Source organism: Haliotis rufescens, unplaced genomic scaffold (assembly GCF_023055435.1).
Source record: "Haliotis rufescens isolate VD_foot unplaced genomic scaffold, xgHalRufe1.0.p SCAF_8, whole genome shotgun sequence".
In the NCBI taxonomy this organism is placed as follows: Eukaryota; Metazoa; Mollusca; class Gastropoda; order Lepetellida; family Haliotidae; genus Haliotis; species Haliotis rufescens.
The window spans coordinates 30,297,320-30,323,166 of NW_025964372.1; the positions used below are offsets into that span (position 1 = coordinate 30,297,320).

The window sequence follows — 25,847 nt, forward strand, 5'->3', positions numbered from 1 at the left end:
ATATGGGTGATTTACTGGAAAAACATCTGTCTTTTCTTCAGACACTACTGCAGTTTATAGAACTGGCTGAGTAACTCTTTGTGATCAGGTGAAAAGTCCTCAAAGGGAATGTTGTCATGGGTAGGAGCCATGGGGAAAGCAGCATGAAGTTTGTGTAAATGTTTAGGATAGTGCAAGTCCACTTCCAAAATGTAACCCGTATCCCCTTGGGTATCTATTGTAACCCAATCAATAGTTTCATAATCTTGTGCTGACATGAACTGATAGTTGCCAATGGGTAGGGGTTCCAGCATAACTCCAGAATAAAGACTGTTAAAGTCCATGTACAGAAGCACCAAGGCTTCTTTTTCTGGGTTATAATTAGACATGTATTCATTGTTGCTTTCGGCAAATTTCTTACAGATGACGGACACGCCACCCCGAATGGAATTTTCCACAAAATTGTAACTATCTACATCAGTGAAGAGATCAAGCTTGACCCCAGTGACTTTCAGTGCTGCATCAATACAAAACCCAGGCATGGAATAGTAGTAAAAGTCCATAATCTACTAAACATCCAGTTCTGAATGTTTCGACAATATCAGCCAACAACAGTGTGTCTACAACCACATACAACCGTGTAAAGTCAGACATCGTGTTGCATGCGAATGTATGCCACAATAAGAAATTTAGCTCTTTCTGTTTTAGCTTCTGATCGTAAACCAAACTGATAGACTGCTTTCTCGGGTTTAGGCATATTGACACGTTGGGCCTTAACAAAACAATACCCCTTGTGCTTATTCAACCTTTCTTGTGAGCTGTATGTCCACAAACATTTTCTACAAATATGATACTGGTTACTACGTTTTTTCTCAGGGTTTTTGACAAAAAAATTCAACTTAGTGATCAAACAAAAATGGGTGTCTGCTTTCGTTTCTACATCCATAAGTTCATGACCCTCTAAGCCTAAGAATCCTTCAAAATCTTCGGGGCTCGTTCTCTTGTGAAAGCATCAACAAATCAATTTGTCTGTCTGGTTCTATGTTGGATATGTTGCTTACGTGCTGCATCAATACAAAACCCAGGCATGGAATAGTAGTGACAGATGTCAAGTCCATAATCTACTAAACATCCAGTTCTGAATGTTTCGACAATATCAGCCAACAACAGTGTGTCTACAACCACATACAACCGTGTAAAGTCAGACATCGTGTTGCATGCGAATGTATGCCACAATTCACGGGCAAAGGCATAGTCTTCATCAGTAATGCCTTCATCACTCAAGAAACTGTAGAAGGATTCTTTAGGAGGAAACTGTGTGTCATTTAATTTTTCCCATGAATCCATGTACTCATAAGGAAAAGGAAGCTTTCGGGTCATTATACCAACATGCTGTGGGAACTGCTCTTTCAAGAAAACAAATGTGTCTAATCCTTTATTCATCTGATTCTTAGTCAGAGCATCTAAAGAGCTTTGCAAACATTTGCAAGAATCTAGGAAGACCAGGTCATTGTCCACAGTAAAAGACAGAAACTGTTCAGAATTATGGGGTATGATCTGAATACTTCTCTCTCCAAATTCCCGCGCTGCTTCAAGAATAAGATGCGTATCGTAACGCTCTGAATTGTGCAACATCAGATACACTTTCTTTTGCAACTGGAAATTTAGGTTACACTTGTTGTGTAATACTTGTCTAAAAGCACCGCTGAGATGGTCATGATCTAACACCCTGTCTTTCCCTAACTCTTTTCCACATAATCCACACTGAGTTGTGTTTGCTATGGTTGCCCGATCCTGATGAGATAAATGCATGGGAACAACATTGGCAAAGATCTCCTTAATTTCATCATATTCTCTTAAAATGTCTTGAATAAAGTGTTCTGCTGCATCTGAACCTACATAGGTTTGAACAGATTTCGAATACCGCTCCTCCGTACAAACAACTTTGTAAGCATAGGCACAAGGAACGTGTCTGTTCAAACGTGAAGCATGATTTTCGACTGGCAACAGCAAACTTTCAAAATCGGCCACAATAAGAAATTTAGCTCTTTCTGTTTTTTAGCTTCTGATCGTAAACCAAACTGATAGACTGCTTTCTCGGGTTTAGGCATATTGACACGTTGGGCCTTAACAAAACAATACCCCTTGTGCTTATTCAACCTTTCTTGTGAGCTGTATGTCCACAAACATTTTCTACAAATATGATACTGGTTACTACGTTTTTTCTCAGGGTTTTTGACAAAAAAATTCAACTTAGTGATCAAACAAAAATGGGTGTCTGCTTTCGTTTCTACATCCATAAGTTCATGACCCTCTAAGCCTAAGAATCCTTCAAAATCTTCGGGGCTCGTTCTCTTGTGAAAGCATCAACAAATCAATTTGTCTGTCTGGTTCTATGTTGGATACGTTGCTTATGTAAAGTGGATAGAGAGTTTTATCTTCGAAGCCATACACATTGATACTCAACTGATTGACTTGTTCAAGCCGTGGGATTTGTTTGAGTGTCATCGGAAAAGTAAACCCATCCAAATTCAATCTGTTCACAAAAGGTTGATAATGCTTCACTCGTGTTGGATGATGCGGAGCAGGAAACAGTTTGGCTAAAATGCTGTAGACAAATACGGTAATAAATTGAAGGGTGATTGATTCGAATAAAGATACGAATGTACACGGTAAGAGATATAGCTCAGTGTTAAGTTAGAGAAATGTAAGTTTCAGTAGTGATTATTTTGGTGACTACGGTAATGCATTACGAAGGCGATGTTTCTGTTGACTATGTACATTTCCCCATGTTAGCAGACCGGTGATCCACAGTGCTTTATCTATTCTTATATACATAAACGTATGCGTCACGTCTAATGGAGGGCGGTCGGGTAGCCTAGTGGTTAAAGCGTTCGCTCGTCACGCCGAAGACCCGGGTTCGATTCCCGACATGGGTACAATGTGTGAAGCCCATTTCTGGTGTCCCCCGCCGTGATATTGCTGGAATATTGCTAAAAGCGGCGTAAAATCATACTCACTCACTCACTCACTCACTCACTCACGTCTAATGGGACGTCTTCAGAAATGAACCTGCAAACGAGATACACTGTGCACAAGTGACATGCAAGAGAACAAGGATTTTCTTTGTTAAGGTTGTCAGATCCCCCCCCCCCCCCGCTGTGGCAATTTATAACAAATTACTTCGAGCATTGCAGACTCATAACAAACCAGGTCAGCTTTATCTTTCTTCTGCGATATTGAGTATAGTTTCCCACGATTGCTGATTTCAATACAGGCATGCAGGGCCATGGAAAGAAAGGCGTCAGGGGTCAACTGATATCGTTCTATAACCATCAAATAGCCAATTCCCTTCCACTGATTTACCCATATGAAATAGAAATAAAGGAAACCAGTGAGACAGTAACGTGATTCATAGTTGGATCTATGTATAAAGAATCAGAGTGACAAAACACTCTCCAAAAGACTTTATGACCAGAGGGATGAGGTTAACTTTCCAGTAGTCAACTTTCCTTTTATGTCGAGCAATATTTTTCAGCCTGTTTTTTTTCTGAAGCTCCAGCCTTTGTTATTTACACTTAACATGTTTTGAGGTTCAACTATGCAAGCGTGCATGTCATACGAAGGCTTCAAAGAGCGCCATTCGACTCGAGTTGTATGTTCAAGGTTACATCTGTCAACGCCTCAGTGAAGCTTCAAAATGTGTTATTGTAGACACTATTTAATGATTCATAGCCACGTGCTCTTGATATAGTCAGAATCGTGCAATGAACTCTTCTTTAAGCAGCTACTCCTTATGAATGGGGAAAGGATTTTGTCGTTTTTATTAAAATCAATATTGATTATATAAAGCCCAAATAATATTAAACTGTGTTCAAAGAAGAGTTTCCCGGCCCCCGTGTCCCTTGGTTTTTTGTGTGTGACGTACATACACGGACATTGTAAAGTGTGAAGAATATTTCACAATATAACAAATTAAAATGCTTAAATTGGGATTACAATTTCTTTAAGGTATAGTAGCAGTTCTTATACTTTTGGGGTAGGGTCCCATGCAGGTTTCTAACCCACACCGAATGGTGACATACATTTGTATTTCACTTTACAGTGTTCTTAACCTTAAAATCTCATAAAACCTTACATGGGTTCAATGAAAACCATTTAATTTTTTTTATTTATTTTGCATGACCGCCGCTATTTTGCTGGTTGATTTTGGAGATGAGAAACATATAAAAGTAAGGATGGCCTTTGGTAAATTTATTAAAAATTCAAAGAAGTAGCAAGAAATATATGTACTTGAATATATTGTATATACCAGAGTGCGTGATTTATCATGCTATATCACCCAGCTTTGAATGGGTACCCGGCAGGGTGAGATATGTGGCAATGAGGCTGTTAACCTTCTAGCGCCTCACAGGCAAATGGGTTGTGTACTCCCCAGGGAGCTGAGAAAGAAATTCGAGTGCACCCTGATCCATTGGCAGGGGTACATATAATAATACGCTTTGAGCATGATGGAAAAAGCGGCATACGAATACCTATAGTACGTCGTGCTTCAAAGAGTGTGCAGTTACCTATAGCTGTGGTATGTCGACAAATCTCTTGCGTCTTGCGTCAAATCCCCTGTAATGTGTCGACCTAGTTATAACGTGTCGAGCCGCATATGGTATATCGAGCTTAATATGGTATGTCGAGCAGCCTAGAGAACGTCGAACTATTTGTATAGTTTAGAAAATTAATGCAATCTATTTTGCTGAGGGGGCGGTCGGGTAGCCTAGTGGTTAAAGCGTTCGCTCGTCACGCTGAAGACCCGGGTTCGATTCCCGACATGGGTTCAATGTGTGAAGCCCATTTCTGGTGTCCCCCGCCGTGATATTGCTGGAATATTGCTAAAAGCGGCGTAAAACCTAACTCACTCACTCACTCACTATTTTGCTGAGCTCCACATGTTTCACACACTACTCATATGAAATTGATGTTTGTCCTTGTTTAACGTCGCACTACGCAATAACCCAGCAATATCTGCCACCCTCCCTCAGCTAATAATGGTAAACACGAGTCATCAAAAGATGACCAATCCCCCGGCCCCCACAAATTCGAAAGAACAAATCATCTGACTTACTCTCAGTCCAACATGATGAGATAATTTCTATCTAATCTGTCTGTCAGTGAACAAGATAAGTTAATGATCCATCAAGACAATACCATGGAATTGGGATTCGGAACTTTGTACTTCTATGGCAGGTACACACCACTATGAACAGCGTCAAAGTCAAACGTGTTGCAATGGAAATCATTAAAAATAAAAATGTCCCGAATCCGTAAATAGCAAAAGGCACCACTAAAGGATCTGTTTGATATATCTGTCAAGTTGTTTAAACATATTAAACGTTTTTTGGGATATATGTACGCTTCGGAAACGAAATGGACGCCGCGTCGACTTTCCAGCATTATATGCCAGGGGAATAATTGAAAACTAGTGATTGATATAAATAAATGATCATTGTCCCATGTCGTCGAGTGACCAACCGATCCATTTAGAGTTAGTTTACGATTAGCATTGTTGACTAATGGGGTCTTTTTTCCATGAAATACCTCGAGGAGTTGAATTGGCCTCACAATGTCGAACACCATGGGTCAGCAATACGACAATTAGTTTAGGCCCCAAGTGGAACCCAGTCTGGCATGAAAAAATCTTCCTTCGTGAATGCAGCAGCCAAACGTGAGCCCTTTCTGGGATAGTCTTTAAAATACACAGTGTGCCCATTCGTTAAAAAGGCGGCCCACCATCCGAAAGTCCCTACTGTCATTATCATGTGGTCACACAAGGTCAACGTTGCAAAGTCCAAATAAGGATCGGTGTTTTCCATCAGGATAATATCAGAGGAAGTTAGATTTGCTCTGCACCACTCTTTGTCATCCGTTGCAATAAGAAAAATAGGATTAGGAAACTTCGCCTTCATATAGTTGATGGCTTTTCGTATGTACGACAACGGTGCTACTTCAAAACCTTTAAACTTGAACTTAATCATGTCCGTCCGACGCACGTGTAACCCTATCACAGGTCTGTTTTTATGCTGACCCGTATATTTCGCAAAACACTGAGCACTGAGATTGGAATATTTCTGAGTGAAGGTAAACGTTTTTATAATTTGCGACTTCATGTAATAGAAATACTTCCAGGACTGCAGAAACATACCTATTTTTACATTCCCATACGGTAGTTGATTAAGCTTACAGTCATACGTTGAAAGTAGGCGTTCACGTCTATAAGCCCACGTTGTGTTTTTGACATCACCAATGAAGGATATATTAAAAAGTCTAGTGAGAGGGCTCTTGGAGGATATGGTAAATAGAGGATGCTTTCCTGTTCTGAATGCGATTCCCAGCAACGAAGCGTACTCAAACATTCCGTTTCCCATACGACCTGCAGACACCACTTTTAATATGTTGTCACGGGGCTCGGTCGTCCGCCATCTTGAAAATACTTCTTTGATAGCCTCATCAGAGATAACGATGTTATGAGAACAGGTGGTGAAGTGGCTTGTGTTAAGATGATGTTTCAACTGGACTTTTCTGGTTATATTGTCTATTTCAGTCGCATCATCAGTGTCAACGCTTCTTGTCAATTGTACGTTTTGTAACGTGCTCTGCACAATGAATATTGTAACTAGTGCCAATACCACCAGGCTGAAAGTCAGGAAGAGATGTTGCATTCGTCGTACGGCTGACATTATTGAGGATGTTTTGTAAACTTTAGATGAGGTGGCGCCCTGATATATTAGTATAGACGATGAGGGTACTGGACCATACCACCTGGACCAGGTTGAACATTAGTTTCCTGCTATAACTGGCGGTGGTACACATGAGGTATATATGTCCCCTGCTACAACAGTGATACTTGAAACTGTGCCTGATGTTTTAGGTCAACATGCATGTTCCATGTTCTTTATCTGAAAGTAAATAAACAAGTAAAAGACAAATATTTGACTGATTTCAGTTCATCGATTTTTCTGACAACATTCTGTTTAAATTGTTTGATAGGCATTACTTAGAAGTTGACGGATGGCAAGATAGACACAATTTATGGATAACAACTTCTTTAATACTGTGAAAAGCGACGTTTCGGTATAGATCCTCATACCGTTATCACTTATCCTGTTTATTGGCTTCATGTCCCTATTGGCTTCCACCTATGTGTTTTCTGTCCATCGTGTTGTGACAGCATCATCCCTTTGTTGTCAACACCTACCAATGTTATCCCACTCATGTATGCAATTGTTGTTACTGTTAATCCTCCACCTACTATATATATTCTGTACTATGTCCCTCATTCAGACAGGCAAACCGACGGTACCATGGTGGAATGAGGAAATAGAACAGACTAGACGAAAACGTAAATCAGCCTTCAATAAAGCAAAACGCGACTACAAATATTTAAACATAGCCCACGAACTAAACCACCAGGTTCAAAAACTAGTCCAAATAGCCAAAAGTAGAGACTGGAAAAAATTCTGCGAAGGTATAAATAACCGTACAGATGCCAGAACGGTCTGGCGCAAAATCCACGCCATCAGAGGCTTAAAACGACATAAAAAACCCCCTAACATTGACAACTCAACCAACCCCGCCCAAAAAGCAAATAATCTCGCCAACCACTTTTCGGCCGTTAGCAGTAACACCAACTTCAGTAAAAAATTCCAAGATAAACTTAAAACAGAAAACAAACCCACAAAAGAACCAAACAATAACAATCTAGAAATAAATCAACCCTACACAATGGAGGAGCTCCTCTACGTAATCCAAAACAGGAAAAAGGGCACAGCCCCAGGATTAGACCTAACTTCTTACCAAATAATTAAAAAACTCCCCCTAAAACTACTCCAGGCACTACTCAAACTATACAATCTCATCTACCTAAACGGACAGGTTCCTACTCCCTGGAAACAGGCCCTAGTCATACCAATCCCTAAACCTAATAAACCAGCTAATCAAGCTAACTCATATAGACCAATATCCCTAACTTCAAACTTATGTAAAGTAATGGAATCAATGGCTAAAAATAGATTACAACATTACTTAACCCAAAATAACATCATAAACCCAGATCAAAGCGGTTTCACTCCTGGCCGCTCAACCCTAGATAACCTCGCCCGACTAGAACAAGATATTAAGACAGGACAGCTAAATAAACAATATACCACAGGCATCTTCTTAGACTTCTCTAAAGCTTTCGACATGGTATGGCACGATGGGCTAATACAAAAACTTAAAAAAATAGGACTCAAAGGTCAGATAATAAACTACATCCAGGACTTCCTAAAAAATCGTAAAATAACCGTGGGTATAGACCAAACTCTATCGGACCAATGTACCCTAGAAAATGGTACTCCACAGGGCAGTATCCTCAGCCCCACCCTCTTCAATATAATGATAAACGATCTATTCGAGGGCCTATCCCCTAAAGTAAACACATCAAAATTCGCGGATGATGGAGCCATCTGGATCCGCACTAAAAGCATGAACATGGTCCAAAATTTACTCCAAAAATCTCTTAATAAAATACAACAATGGGCTGACCAATGGGGCTTCTCCCTTAACTCAGAAAAAACAACAGGAATAGTATTCAAACATAAAAACATGAAACCCGCCTCCCCAATCCTCCAGCTAAACAATCAAACAATCAAATTTCAAAAACAAACCAAATTCTTAGGACTTATTTTCGATGAACATCTCACCTGGGATGCTCACATTCAAAACCTAACAACTAAATGCAGTAAAGACCTAAACACCCTAAGATGCCTAACTGGCTCTAACTGGGGAGCATCCAAAGATACCCTCCTCTCTCTCTACATATCACTAATTAGATCAAAACTAGACTACGGCTGCGCCATATACAACACCCTAAACAACTCTCTATCTAAAAAACTTGACTCAATACAATATCAGGCTCTCAAACTAATTACACGCACCCAACATGGCACCTCCTACACCTCACTTCAGGCCTTAACAGGAGAAATGCCACTAAGTCTACGCAGGGAACAGCTAAGCTTAAATTTCTGGGCCGCGTCCCAATCAAACCCTCTCATCCAAAACTTAATAAACCAAAACATCAGCCCCAAAAACCAAGCTCTAGCTCGTAAACACCCCTTACTTACCCCAATATCCCAAAGAATAACAAACTACCTAAATGAACACCAAATCAAAAATCTTAAACAAAACTGCAAACAATCAAATATCTTCATCCCTAAACTTAAAATACCCAAAATAGACACAACACTAGCTAGCCAAATAAATAAACAAACCGACCCAAACATAGCTAAAACTACCACACTAGCATACATACACGAAAATTGGCCAAATTGGTATCACATTTACACGGACGGATCCTCAGATCCCACCTCCAAACACACAGGTTTCGGAGTCCATACCACACAACCAACTAAAACCACACAATCCTTCCGACTCCCAAACAACCAATCAATATTCACGGCAGAACTAATGGGCATGGCCTCAGCCCTCCATAATCAAGAATCCAAAAACCACAAAAAATCCTAATACTTACCGACTCCCTAAGTGGACTGCAAGCCCTCCAAAACAAAAATACCAAAAACCGACCTAAATTAATAAATCAAATACTTAAAAGCTCCAACGACCTAACTAAGGCAGACAAACAAATAACCTTCTTGTGGATACCCGCCCACGTAGGAATATACGGTAATGAAAACGCCGATAAAGCAGCTAAACTATCCCTCAAAATCCCAGAAATAAGCTTAAACTTACCCATCTCAAAATCAGAAATTAAAAGTGTAAACAAGCAAAAAATCACCAAAAATGGCATTACCTATATCTAAACTCAAATAGCCAAATCAAAAAAGTGCTCAGCAAACCACTAACCAAACCAAAAATTCACCATCCATCCAAAAAAATCGACAGAGTAAACACTAAACTCCAAACAGGACACACCAACCTAAATAACCACCTAAATTTTTTTTAAAAACACACTACAGGTAACTGCCCACACTGCAAACAACCAGAAACCCCAGAACACGCACTCATCCACTGCACACACTACCTAACACATCGAACCGCATTACAAACCACCCTCAATCTAAACAAGGCTCTAACTCTAGAAGCAATACTAAACCCACAAAATAAACTAGAAAACTTCAAGGCCTTAGGCGTATTCTTAATCAAAACGGAACTAATAAAACGCATCTAAAAACACAATAACTCACCAAATCAAAACAATGATGCCCGTCCTCACTTTTACCGAGCATGTAAATTATATTGTCCGTCAAAAACATGGACGAGTATAAACAATATGTTCATTCACGTAATACATGTCATACATTTTGACAAAATGTATTGACTCGGAGCATTATTGTTAATCACAACGTATAGACTCGACATGCAGTTGAACTCATCACCCATCCCATTATTGATAATCCTTCTTGAAGATCTATGAAATCAGAAGCTGCAACACTTTATCTTTTAATTGGCATGTCAGACTTCTATTTCATAACTCAGTTTTATTTGCACGGATCACTATGGAAGGGACATTGTCGCGTTGTCGCATTGTCGCATTGACGCCCTTACAAAAACAAGCAAAACGTGTCAAAATTAACAAAAGCGCGACAATTGGCCATTTGTCGCATTGTCGCGTGTTTGCATCGTCGCTCTTTGAATAATCCTTTTCTTTATTTTACAAAAAGGCGACGATGCCGTAACGCGACATTTTCAAGGTCAAAATATGTCTCGTTGTCGCATTGTCGCCCAATCACAAATGTGTATAAAAGGCGTAAAAGTTTAGTTAATGTTACAGTTAGGAAGCGGTAACCAAGTTACATCTGTCGTAAAAGTTCAACCTGATACATGTAAGTCTTGAAATGAAAACACAAGTCCGTCCGCGAGTCCATAACGTTTTATTTTGAGCTCTTCTCTAAAAGTGCTTAGTGTTCGACTCCCATTTCCAAACACGTAGTACCTCATCAACAATCCACATACCTCTAGTGCAGTGGTCTTCCGGAAAGATCTTACTCTTGACCGCATTAGACAACTGACGAGTGCACGCCTGACCTGTGACCTCGTTGCAATCCTCATGAGGTGTTTGCCGAAGGGAGAGGGGTAGGAAATCTGTCCTCCAGCCCAGCGCAGAGCTCGCGACACACTGTGTACTGATGTATACAGTATATTGCAGTTGATATACTGTATACTGCATGTGATACTTATTAGCGGAAATGTTACAACTTTCAAGATTCAAGATTCAATTTGCATTTATTTCATATACAACAGACCGCCGTCATATATCACTGGAATACTGCTGAGAGCGGCGTTAAAACAATTTGTTTTCATAATGGAGCGCTGCAGTCATTTAAAATAGAACCGTAAACATATGTAGTACCAACTCACTCACTCTGTTTCGAATATTCAGCAGAAAATATATTATTAACCAGGTCTTTGGGAAGAGATATCATATTTTTATAAGCAGTCACAGGGATGATAAAGGACCCCTCGCTGATTAGGTTCTTGTTTACTTAAAAGCAGAGTTGGCCATGTTACATGATATAACCAAAATCCAGGAGCTCCGGCGGGGGGCAATCTGGTCTTGTTAGTGTATGGTATGAGCTGTGGCGTTGAGCCAAGAGAATAATGTAAAAAATGAGACCAACTCAAGTCTATAATGATTGGGAAAGTCTAGATTTCCACAGCCCTAGCCTGAAATTAAGAATTGTTCTAGGCTCCATTTTAATTGTATTATGTTGATTTTGTAGACATGGACCAACCAGGAGAGAAATTGATGGAATATTAATATCACATGTTACCACTGATCCAGTTAAATTCATCACACAATAATATATTAGTATTTGACATTACGGCATTTGATTATTAGGGCATGATCATGTACATGTTCACTGTAGTAATGTACACACCAGTCAACTTGATTATATTTTTTATTATAGTGTAGCGCGGCATCAACGATTACTTTATGATATCCTCACTTGTCATCGATGTATTGACATCGAACAATGGACGACAATTCGAAATTCTTATAAATAGCTTCAATAGGGACAGCGCCGGTGTCAGTACAATTTTCCTAGTTAAAAATATGTCTCTACAAAATATAGTCTGAAGCAGACAAGAACAATAATTTTTTTATTAATGCTTACTTTCATGGATAGAATTGAGGCAATCTAGGCTTGCCAAATCGTTCTAGACTTGAGCTGGATTCCTTTTAAATTTATTCTCTATGGTCTGGGAGACGAACGGGCGTCAGTATCGCATGGAGAACTAGGACAGCCTGAATCAGTGTAATCGGATATGTTGTGGAGTTTCGGTTTTGGGCTGTTTGCTGAATAGACAAGGGCTCACGAACAAGGGCACAATGTAGAGATTAAATCATTAACACCTCTCTTTATATCAGATATGTTATTGTGATTTGAAATCTCTTTTGGAGAATTGCGAGTTATGTATACTCTGTATTCTTTCGTCATGGTAGCATATATATTTTCTATGTTGCTTTTTGAATTATCCACGAATAATGATAACTACAATGTAAACCTCTCTTTGGAGATATACAATAATACTACTGAAGGGCATATCTAAACAATGGGACTTATCGACAAATATTTCTTTCTTAAATACTACCCGTTACAGGCATTCTGATCATTATATTATACTTTGTACAGTTTAAAAGTCAAATAATGGCAAATTGAGTATCTTTCTACATTTTGAATTAAGTATAATTTCTGCAATAAAACCTTAGCATCAGATAGTGATATAAACGAATATGATCTATACTGTGATAAATGAATTATCAATTTCGTATTATGAATTAGATAAACGGAAATATGATAGTAAAACAAATTATTTTAATCTGTTCGTGTGAGTAGGTAACGAGAGATCTAGGCAACTCACTAACGTAGCCATTTGTGAAAAATGAAATATTAAAAGTTTAGGGGGTTGAACATGTACATTGAATGACAGGGAAGAAAGCAACGCAATAATTAAATTATGAATAAAATTATGTTATAAATATCACAGAAAATATAGAAATATGAGTTTAATTTATCATTTTTGGAAGGTGTTTAATAATAGGTTTTGTTTGTTTGTTTTGTTTAACGCCGCACTCAGCAATATACCAGCTATATGGCGGTGGTTCGTAAATAATCCAGTCTGGACCAGACAATCCAGTTATTGACATCAAGAGCACCGATCTACGCAATTGGGATACGATGACATGCATCAACCAAGTCAGCGAGCCTGACCACCCGATTACGTTAGTCGCCTTAGTACAAGCATGGGTTGTTGAAGGCCTATTCTAACCCGGATCTTCACGGGTATTTTTTCAATAATAAGGTACAATGAAATTCTGTATATGTCCATAATAAGTGTGTATAAGTAAATGGATAATATATCCATACACGCCAATTAAATGGCTGCATATGGTTCTTTGATGAACTCTTTTACAAGTCTATATTTCAAGACATGTATTTGATATTCATAATAACTCCACAATAGCTACACAATGGCGACAAAACGGTACCAGCATCACAGATATCTGTATAATTACTTTTAAGTTAAATCATGTATCTAAATAGTAAATTAGAAGGATTAAAAATATACACTTCCGACATTTTTCGGATTTTTTTTCGTTTGGAGAGAGGAGTAGTGACAGTAGTGACTGGTATCTGATGGGTGCAAACAGGTGTCGAGTGGCTGTCTCAGATGGCTCTAATTTCGTATCTCTAACGATCACGACGGCGATACAGACCGTGATGTAGTTTGTCTCACAGTCCCTGAACCATATTATTTTCCCTTCCGTCCAGGCCTTACTGCAATGCTATAGCCCCAAATGAAACAAGCCTAGATGTTCAACGGGTTCAGGCTGAAATTTCCATCTCACTTGGGCTCCCTTTAAATTTAAATATAGTTTCTCGTTTAAACCAAAATAATGTATTTTCAGAGACTAAGCGTTTGTCTAACCGTGAAGTACAACTATCCAAAAGATCCCATGCATGTCTATATTTCTTCAGACAGACTCTCCATGTTCATATCTATATGTATCAAAAGGTAAATGAATTAAATATTACAGCACTGGTGAATAGTTTATATGCGCATGTAAGCGTCGATCTACAATATCCTTTTCGCAATATACATATATACTGATGGATTAACGTAGTAACACTACGCAAATATATGCCCAGATGTATACATAAGTTTCATCTCGTGATCTTTATTCGTGCTTTTAGCTCTTTTTCTACATTATATTATGGGGTGTTACATCACACCAGAAAGCCAGTTCCAAATTCAAGTCATAATTTCATGGTCCGTCTTGTATGTTGGAAACCAATTTCGCAACATGGCTGAATATTGCTAACCGTGGTATTTACCCGATTACTCACATAATTATTCCATTTTTTTCGCGCACGTTCTACAATCATCTACGATCACTATCTATAAGGAGGTATATCTATATTCATCCAAATGTACATACATATATGTCCACATACATATGTATTAAGCAAGTCCCACATTCTTCCTTAAAAGATAAATGCTAAGCATTTCCTCTGTATGTATTTATATATGTGAAAATCGTTATTCAAATATAGTTGACTTCGACATAGAATAGTGTCATGATATATAATTATCCTTTGGTGTGCAATATTTCCGGTTGATAAATCTAACATATGCTTACTTTTAAGAATAGCGACTATACATTTTTATATTACCTTATAAGGTCTCTGTAACATATGCAAAATAAAACAAATTTAATAATACAACTGAACCTAAATGTATGTTGTAATATCCTTAAGTTGCTGAGTGCGGCATGAGACCATAAACAAAACATAATATCTTTAAGAATTATGTTAATAATGTCGATGCTAAAAAATAATCTCCACAATATCCATACCTCTTTCTCTATGTTTAATGTGAAACATAATAACTCTTTTTAATGATCTGAAGGAATAATAATGACAATAATATCAAAATAATATCATCATTATTTATGTTACTTATCCTCAACTGAAGTAGTCCTCAACACTATACGTTCAGAGAAGAAACCCATGAACATATTATCAATGTAACATACATTAATGGAAATGAGATGAACATGTACAGTTGATTGAACAAATGATATTATTCGGTCGAACATCTATCAGCCAATACTACATTATTAAATTGTGACACTACAGTGATTTTTGCAAGGCTACTCTCAAAAATGTCATGACGCATTTGAGGCCAGGGTTCTTCTATACTCGCATTAATGTGCTGACTTATTATTGCGTTAATTTCATGATTTACAGTATTCATGAAGAACATTTCACGTGGGACCAACAGAGGGAAATATGACTATCGAATATTTTTTTATATTTAGCTAGCTAAAACGATCTATTGGTTTGATTTATTGTTATTGTATCCACAAAATAAGTAGGATCCGTTTTTTCCGTTTTTGTTGTTCTTTGTGTAACGCCGCACGTAGCAATATTCCAGTTATATGACGGTTGTCTATAAATAATCGAGTCTGGACCAGACAATCCAGTGATTGATATCACGACCACCGATCCACGCAATTGAGATACAATGACATGCATCAAGCGAGCCTGACCACCCGATCCCTTTAGTCGCCTCTTACGACAAGCATATTCGCCTATAACGGCAAGCATGGGTTGCTGTAAATCTATTCTTAACCGGATCTTCAAAGGTCAAGTGGGATTCAACTGACATGTTAAAATGAAATAAAACTGAATTATATGTGCTGTTTACATATCAAAGTTTGCCAAATTGTTACAAAATGTTTGGCCACAGCAAGGCTACGTATTTACAACTTATTGTAGTAGGCACAGTATAACTCATGATTCTGGACTGAGGGAGTGCCGTTTTCCTCCTTGTGGGTCACCTGCTTGGCAATATGGGATGGGAAAACTGCAGGGGGTGAGGGCAGTTAAGTTGATGGTACAGACAGATAACAGAGATCGTTTTACAAATGTGAAACCTCATTCCACAAAGGAAGAGGCGAAAGCTGAAACTTGATGAGATTTACAGAACAAAGGCAGTTATTTATAGTTTCTTACTGACTCTCGAGGATACATTTAATAAAAATTCGTGTGTGCGACACGGCCACCAGTCACTAAATTTTGGTCACAATCTTTCTGTCTTCTTTCATTTGTCATCTGAAATACCATCCCTTCGTGCACTTGTACTTCCTGCTCAAGTTACCAAACACATCCTGTTTACGCACACCTGCAAGATATATATTACGCCGAGGAGAATTTACGATTATACGTTGATACGTCTAACTGCTTGCCTGGTACGCAATGTCATATTTCTTATCGCCAGGGATCACAGGTGTGATACCAGTCTCCCTCAAGGAGTCGTCTGATTAAACTCTTTGCTTCGTCAATGCTTCGTCTAGCCCAAACCGGTAACTGGTACCACTAGCAACAATACAATGGCGTACAAAGACTTACAATGAGTCAAGCATCCGTCACCCGATTTCCATTTTGATTGATTGTTTGATTGATAGATTGATAGATTGATACATTGTGAGTGAGTGAGTGAGTGAGTGAGTGAGTGAGTGAGTGAGTGAGTGCCTGTTTCACTGTAGTCTGTCTTACAGACCCTGATACATTTATATCAACTACAGCCCATGCAAGTCTATAATGTTTGTCAAGTCTAGATAACTGCAGTATCTGAAAATGAAGAGAATCACTGGGCTCCCTTTTTATTAGATTTTTATTAAGATAACTGAAGAACTGGATTTTTCTGTACGATATGTTCATTTCAGAGACTATATGTTAGTCTAGTTTCACTGGTATGTCCGGATCTGGGTACGGGTCACCGGCTTAGCGTCACCGATCTAGATATATCTATGCAGGAATAGGTCAACCATGCGGATAGCGTAATCTCGATTAATGTATTCAGGAACCTTTCGTGAACAACATTTATTGAAAATGCTACCGAAGAATCAAACAACTTTAAGCTTTGGCTTCTGTGGTGGAATCATTCTAATATTTCACATAACCGTTAACGTACTTCTTGAATGTTGTCACGCCATTCATTCAGACATATCTCGAAGATATGTTAATATCTATGCGAGGACAGCGGATTAGATATCGCGAGGCCGGTTCACAATCCGTAAAAGCATGTGATATGCCATGAATAGCCCATTGCATTTCCTGTACAAAGACTTTCTTTTGTACGTGTTGTCACAGAGCCACAAACTTAGGTCAATGGATCAGATAAAAGCAGGACTGCTGGAATCGGTTGAGGTGAACTTCCGATGACATAAACTCCTACTTGACAACCGCTTTAAGAAAGTGCAGCCATTCATGTACACACCCCTGTGGATGAATGAACGACCTAGCGAGGCCAGTAGCGCCACCTAGTGAGATATAATGGAAGAAGACCAACCGAGAGTTGAATCTTGACATACTCCGGTGCCATCTGCAGAACCTTGGTTAGCAATGACACAGTGATTTATGAGAGTTTATGTGAGTCGGATTTTACGCCGCCTTAGCAATATCACAGCAATATCACGGCGGGGGATTCCCACATTGTGCCTATGAAATGCAGAGAATCGGGGGGGGGGGGGGGGGGGGGGGGGGGGGGGGGGCGTGGGTGTGAGAACGGGGGGGATAGATGATGGATTTAACAACAAGTAAGGTCATCTTGAGCGGGACGGTTTTCGTAGGATATAGATGGATTACCATATGAACTATGATTCTCTTTAGGTAGAAAAAGATCCACGATGTTCGACCTGGTAGAAGTGTGTAATCAAACCGCATAGCATTGGTCTTTGATTGACTGTGGCGTCAAAACAAACTCGTTCATGTACTTGATCTGAATGTTCATCTTAATTGTTATGGATAGTCACGGAGCCGTGATCCAGAGAACAGGGTGTCATTAGATAAAAATGAAGTAATAATAGGATTACCAGAAAAACGGGGTATAACACCCAAGCCAATAACCTCCCCTCAGGAACACCAGAGTAAGTCAGTACAAGATTGAAAACTGCCCCATAAGTATATATGACAGGCTAGTCGTGTATTGTTACTTGTATATGTGAAAACAAAGTTATTAAAATTAAAAGCAAAACTGATGAAAGTCACCAATAAACGTGTATAAGTGTTATATCGTCACTGCAAAAATAGTGAGTGTTGTCTTTAGTATTAACATTCAAATACGTGATATCTGTATTAGCGATATTGTCTACGTTCCACCGGTGAGTAAGCGTTAGCCTTACTATCTCGTAGTATAAATGTTGCAAGAAATTGTATTTCTGATGACATCACGATACAGTTTTTTTACGATGCATCACGTCTGCACCAGCGCTTGATAACAGCCTTGTGTTTGGGTGTTTCAGTAGTTTAAATTGCTGTTCTTGATGTTGTTGAATAAACTTTGATACTATGAACAATATAAGGTTATATGAGAGTATGACTTTAGAATGGTAACATGCGTTAATGTATATCTGATATAAATATATATATATATAATAGGATGACATAAATAGAACAATGAGTAGTACGTCCAGATTAGTGTATAGGCAACATTTAAAAGTAGATGAAAGAACACAATCGTCCGGAATACAATGTATAATTCTAGTGCACTTCCATGGGACTATATAGCATACAATAAGCTTTCGGGTCCCGTTTGGGTCGGTTTGGGTGGCAGCTTAGATATCCATAGAGTAGGTCCATCTCGGAATCTCCCATATAACTGGGGCTCCTCTTCAATTTAAATGGAGTTACTTGTTTCTTTCAAAACTATACCGTTTTAGAGACTAAGCATAAGTCTGAATAGATATCACCAGTTTGGAATTTGAAACTAATCTGTTTACAGTAACAGAGCACTGTTTAAGTGTCATGTACAAATGAGAAAGTGGAATCCCGTCAATTAGGCGGACGAACCTTAAAACTATTAATAAACATTAAAATAAGCAATATCGGGAAAATGTATATGCATATACTATCTGGCAATAAACACCAAGATCACCTTCTACAAAAATAAGTTTTAAAAGCCAGTTGATATTCTTTTGCGTATTTGACGATTATATAACTTTCGAAAGTATAAATCCTTTTCCTATACTCAGACGTTCCTGAGCCTTGCGCTTTCCTAATTATTTTGACTAAAATTATTACCGTTATCATTGTATTTGTTAATGGGAAATATGCGCCGATCAAGTACGTGCCATAAATTAAAGCGACATTGTACGATTCCGAACTCATCACGAGACTGTGTTTATGAATCACTGTCAAATAGTGGTGACATTTAGTGGAAACAATACGCGAAATCGCGCATGCACAGAACGGAAAATTTGGACAAGGCATTAAGCAATCCGCATGCGCAGAACGATTGATTTCAGTACTTCCGCTAAGCGCTTCGAGTACAGCGTCAAACTCGGGCCTGTAATCTAACACGCGAGAACTGACCAATGAAATCTGAGAAGTAGGAATACCGGTAGACGCTGTTGCTTGATTGACAATGCCAATCAAGAAAGGGAGGGGCTTGATGATATCGTTCTCTCCTAGTAAATTCCGATGTCAAATAACGACGTTATTTGGACGGAAAAACGATGGTTTGAAAGCGTCCAAATAACGTCGTTTTTCCGTCCAATGACCATATACGGAAAAAAACGACGATTTCGTGTTTGCAGTGATACGTCCAAGACCTCACACCCCTGCCACGATATCTCAGCCATCCACCATCCCTTTTAGGGGGCACGGGTGACCCAGTCGTCTAAGGCGCCGCGGTTCGCTGTGTAAAGTTGCGTCCCTTGGGCACGCCAGAAACCTATGATTGTGGGTTCGATTATGTTTCTAGGTTTGTCAGCGCCATACCCGTGCTCGTGGGTTTCACCGAAGTGGTAATCGTCTGAGACCTGCATCACTACGGGCTTTCCTCACACATTAAGCTGACACGCCGCGATATAACTGGAATACTGTTAAAAGCGGCGTAAAACCCAACTCAACTCACTCACTCACCATCCCTTTAACAACCAAGCACTCAGTTAGGAACTCAGACACCCATATGCCTACCCATCCGCCCACTCACATGTTCACTACACAGTCCAGCCTTTTCTAGACAAGTTGTGCATTTTGTGATAAAAGCATGAAACTTCGCACATTTGTAGTTATGACATTTGAAATGTTTTAAGCCATTGAAAAAAAATGGCTGCCAAATTCAATATGACCACCATGGAAGAATGAAATCCAAGCTTATCTCGTATGAACATGACCCACAACCTAAATGTATTATGAAAAATGACCATTTTTGAATGTACTTACGCAACACTACACATGTAAAGAACATAGATATAATAGTGAACAACAAAAGTTCCTGTGACATTGAATAAGATTTAATGCAAAGTTAAGTTTTTTACCAAATCCGAAACAATTTCGGTTTGCAACAGATAATAGATCAATAGCGTGTGTGTCCACCTCTGGTTGCGATGCAAGCAACATATCCTGTGGGATATCTGTCCATATCTGCAGGAGCATGTTTCGAAGTTCCTGGAGTGTCTGTGGAACACGTGGTTGACGTCGAAGGCGCCGATCCATCTCATCCCACATGTGCTCGATTGGTGAGAGATCAGGGGAGCGAGCCGGCCAGGGGATGACATTCATATTGTTTTGTTGAAGAGAATCCTGAACAAGTCGAGCAATATGAGGCCGGGCGTTGTCATGTTGAAAGGTAATGCCTGGGCCATGACGACGCAAAAACGGTAGAACAACAGGGCTGATGATCTCGTCGCGGTAGCGCTGTCCATTGAGATTTCCCTCTACCACTGTCAAACGGGTCCTCTGTCTTGCTGTAATCCGTTCCCATATCATAACGCTGCCGCCCCCGAACCGATCTTCTTCCATGACACAATGATTGACGTAACGTTCACCTCGACGTCGGTACACTCGAATCCGTCCATCACTGTGGCTGAGGTGAAAACGAGACTCATCAGCGAATAGAACTTGTCCCCACTGCATCTCCGTCCAGCGTGGACGCTGTCTGCACCACTGTAGACATGCTTGACGGTGGTTTCCTGTCAAAATGGGACGTCTTGCGGGTCTTTTGGCGACAATCCCTGCACATCTGAGGCGGCGACGTACAGTTTGTGAAGATATTCGTCGAAGGCCAGGGATGCTTCTTGCAGTCACTGTTGCTGCAATCGATTTTGTAGCTGTGTTGTTCGAATCCAGTTGTCTTGTTGATTATTGGTTACGCGTGGCCTGCCACTCCGAGGATGGTCTCTGACTGCATTCGTCTCTTGCCAGCGTTGCCATAAACACCAAATGGTGTTTCTGTGGACGTTAAATTGTCTTGCAACATCAGACGCTCATTTTCGGACAGGCGTGGCATTTCGTAATGTTGAATAATTGCGTAATTTTGTTGTTTTTCTGAGTGGTTGTTGTCAGCACGATGCTAAACAATGCATATGGAATCACGTTAACGCACATGTTTTTATACCCATTCTTGGATAGTTAAATGCATGGGGCTTGCATAAAAGTCAACTTTTGCATGGAATGCATATTTTTCTGTTGCAGTTGCGTTTTTGTGACTTGATTCCATACATGTACTACAATATTGAAAACCAAACTTTACTTGTTTGAAAAATACACTAAAATATTGGTGTCACTGGAACTTTTGTTGTTAAGTATATAATAAACTATATATCTTGATTAACGTAATCTAGGTGTGAAAAAAAGTGAAAAGATGTGCATTTCCTTCTTCTTTGGCATATCTTATTAATTTCTTCTTTAAAGCCAATTATCTATACTAATAATATATATTGATATATAAAGAATATATACAGAACAAAATTTGCATGTATTGAAAGTATATATGCTGCACATGGCTAAATTTTGGTTTGCTAGTGACATTCTAGAGCGATCACAGTCGCTACCAAATTTGCAAATGTGAGGTTACATGGGGTTTAACGTCGCGTTCAAGATTATTGCCTTTTACATAGCGACGTCTATTCACACTTGTGTGTGCGCGTGCGTGTTTGTGTGTGTCTGCTTGTACTAGTCCAGACTAATGCAGATTTTATATATAGTGCTGGCCCACGGAGATACCATGCCGCAGTTTAACATGAAAACCACACAGTATACTGACTCCGGATCCAAGCTGACCAGTCCTTGTTTTAGCCCCTAGCCAGGTGCTTCTGACCCTGCCCATCCCCCACTCTGTATTTCGGCGCCAATAGTGGCCGGTTTGAAATGCACCTCTTTTGGCATGTTGGTACAAAGCAGCTATTGTAGGAGGAATGAAATCAGTTGCTCTAACGGATACTTGTTGGGTCATAAATTAAGACCATAAAATGCTCAGTGATTGACATCATGTTCTAAGCCTAACAGCCTAAAAATCAAATCCTTTGTCCTTCTAAATACTCACAAAATACATATAGTAAACTTGCCCAATAATAATTGAAGACTGCAAATTTAAATTTTGCGCAGATAAACAATTTACAACAATTTACAACAAAAACCAACGGACTGTCGCAGTAAACATGTTGTCAGCATTATATTGGGGAAACTGCAAAAGACCGCATGACTATACACAGACATCAAGTTCGAGATCCAAATGTACGTTGCATAAGTGTAAGCAAACACACTGATGAATGCGGGAGTGGCCATGTCTTTCAGTGGCCATGTTTTATGTCTTTCAGTTTCCGCACAAATACCTGGACTCTGAAATTTGTATATTTTAATGCTTATACAACTGAAAAAAATTCACTTTTTTAATATAGATGTCCTTACCTGAATGCTTCGCTCTCTCGATAATTTATAATTCAGGTACACCGATGCTGATACATGTATGCGGATTGGAAACCTGACCTTACGCGACCAGCATCTTCCCGAGGCAAGGGAGTTAACTGACCATAAAAGTCCAGTTTCCACCCTTGCCGAACTAGGCTGGAATTTCTGGGCTCGGTCGTAGCGCTACCAGTGGTTATTACGAGTTGTGTCCCTTCTATGCCTCTCCTATTGGCCAATCAGATTCCACCTCTTGTATCACTTGCATTTGCTTCAAACAAAATGGCGGCGCCAAGTCAAGACGACGTGATCAATAATCAAGATCTATATTGAGATAAAACGGGTCTTACAACGCAAAGTGCACCAAATTACGTGAGCACCTTGATTTGGAAAATATCTGCTTTCGCCGAGTTTGCGGTGCACATCCTTTGCAAATCCTGCAATCCACCGAAATCTGCACGACAGTTTACAAACCGGATTTCGATTACGCGATTGTGATTGAACTATGCATAGACTCGTTAGTCCAGCCAAAATATAACTCCATACTACCAGCCTAGTTGGGCAAGCGTGGAAACTGGACCGGGAAGATGCGCGACCAGTGACTGGATTGTCAGATCAGCACCAACATGTGTATCCATTAGATCAAAATACTGTAAAACAGGAATTTAATGCGACATGAAAATAATGCGAGCTCTTGATTTAAGACATAAATGCGCATTTTAAAAATGCGAATGCACACTTTCATAAAAAAATATGCGCTGGATTTATGTTCTGTGTTATTTTAATTAATGTAACCTACGTAAATAAAAGCCTTACCTGAAAACGCTTCGTTTGTTTCAAATGACGTTTTGAGCAGGAACTGTGAGTAGACAGAGATAAATAAAATAACGGTGCATATTAAATCCCCTGTCCATGTTTTTACAGTGTGAGATTCCTTCCATATTTTAATATTATTTAAGCTAATTGCCCGTATGTTTGATGGCCAAGCGTGAGAATGGTTTCCTTGCAGCTATCATTGTGTTAGTGTTGTTTTAGTTGACAGTCTGTTGGTACTAGTATACACGTCGGCCCTTTGATGAAAAGAAGTAGAAAACAGATCAGTGTATCACATTTTCTATCAGGTGACAATCCTCACACTCCTGTTGACCTGCGGATTGGTGTCATGAAACCCATTCATGCGTGTTGCCTCGTGTCTGCTCTTGACAAGCTTGTAAAGGACACTGGTGGGATCTTTCGTGGCTGGCGCCAATCTGGGCTGCTTGACAGGATGTGAACTGACCACTACTCAACTTCACTTTGTGTAGGTGACTTTGTTATATGAAAAATTAATGCGCATAAAAAATTAATGCGACCTTCCGTCAATCGCATTTTTCGCATTAATATTCTGCTCGCATTAATTTCCTGTTTTACAGTATCTCATTTGAATGAGGGCAAAAGATCAGTGGTTCGATCCCAGTGGTCATATCAAACGACGTTAAAAATGGTACTTGTTGTAAAACATGGACTGGTCGGTTCGGAGTCAGTATAATATGACTGAGTGGGGTATCCATGTGAAACTGCCGCATGGACCAGTACCATAAAACCGACGTAAGCCCCGGACTGTACAAGCAGCCACACACAAGTACATGCACGTCGCTGTAGTTCAGTTAAGTGTATTCTCAAAAAGACCCATCAACGGTGGTACATGAGAAAAAAATTAGAATATAAATTCATAGATAATAATAATATCAAGATGACAGGGTATTGTGCAAATAAATAGAGAGATTAAAAGTTTTGATGAAATTTGACAAAATTAAAGTGCCAAAAATCTCATACACGTTTTTTAACAGCTTCAACAAGTTTTTCATATCTTTTACTCTGACGCTGGATAAACATTTTTTCATTCTTCAAACTATTTTCATTTCATTTAAACATCATAAAAGGAAACTATTCTGTACTTTATGGTCATTTCCAAGGCTTTTGCTAAAGTATGGAAACGGGCTTATGGATTAAATTAATTAAATGCGGAGTGAAAGAAAAGTTTAATTTAATTCAATATAAGATACATGTAGCTACGCGATAAATCGAACAGAACAATAAAGAACGAAGCGTGGTTTATTACACAATAAAACATTGTTCTATCATGACGTCATTTCTGGAGATTTGAATATGCGCTCGCAACTTGATGACGTCATATATTGGATGACGTTATTTTAGACAGGGAAGTGTCTAGTGAGTTGTTCCCCATTGATGTAGCTGGGCAACGCAGATCAACGCAGTGGCCGAACGACTGCATTCGAAAGTGGTTGAGATCTGACAATCGGTTTTAGGAGAAAAGGTACGGATAATCGACGTGAGGATAGTGAAAATGTGCGGGAAGTACCAATACCAAACCCACCTGTTCATAAAATGGACTAATCCGACATTACCGAGGTCGGATTCTATTCAGGGAAAAATCGTTATTAAAATCCGGGTAAATAGTTGTTAAGTTCGTACATTTTCCCATCATCGCTGTACATTATGTTGACATCTCATATAAGAAATATATGACCACGAGTCGTTTATTTCCTAAATGTGTATAAGGCCATTGAACCATGTTTGATGCACATCTACCAGTGATTGCTGCTGCTATCTTTGATTTACCATGCACAACCTTCATAATCATTGTAGACCCGTGGATATCCGGGGTAGAACAGGTCTTCAGCAACCCTTGCTTGCCGTAAAAAGGCGACTATGCTTGTCGTAAGAGGCGACTAACGGGATCGGGTGGCCAGGCTCGCTGACTTGGTTGATGCATGTCATCGATCCCAATTGCGTGGATCGATTCTCATGATATTAATCACTGGATTGTCTGGTCCAGACTCGATTATTTATAGACTGCCGTTAAACAACAAACCAACCAACCATCATAATCATTCACTCTGAACCCCCGTTTATTAAAGACGATCTCATCTTGGTGCACGCACACAGGATTGATCCAGATACACTTCATCATACATGAGTGCAGTTTTTCTCAAAGCTACCAAACCAGTCATCTCAGGGGTGCGTTTCAAAGCGCCATTCGCTTGCAAGCAATGTACAGCGATTCGCCTTTCAACATTGCGCTAACTTTCAGCCGCTTGCAAGCGAAACAATCGC

The 25,847-nt window shown here is 39.4% G+C and overlaps 1 protein-coding gene across 3 annotated transcripts in view; it reads right to left on the minus strand.

The window, feature by feature from the left end:
• Positions 1 to 4,218: 4,218 nt before the first annotated feature.
• LOC124145543 (galactoside 2-alpha-L-fucosyltransferase SEC1-like) overlaps positions 4,219 to 25,847 on the minus strand; it is a 33,736-nt gene continuing 12,107 nt past the window's right edge. For all 3 annotated transcript variants that reach the window (XM_048389059.1, XM_048389057.1, XM_048389058.1), the window contains exon 2: positions 4,219 to 6,929. In XM_048389059.1, the coding sequence (XP_048245016.1) occupies positions 5,634 to 6,710 (1,077 nt within the window). In that variant the 5' untranslated portion in view covers positions 6,711 to 6,929 and the 3' untranslated portion in view covers positions 4,219 to 5,633. The remainder of the gene's footprint in view (positions 6,930 to 25,847) is intronic.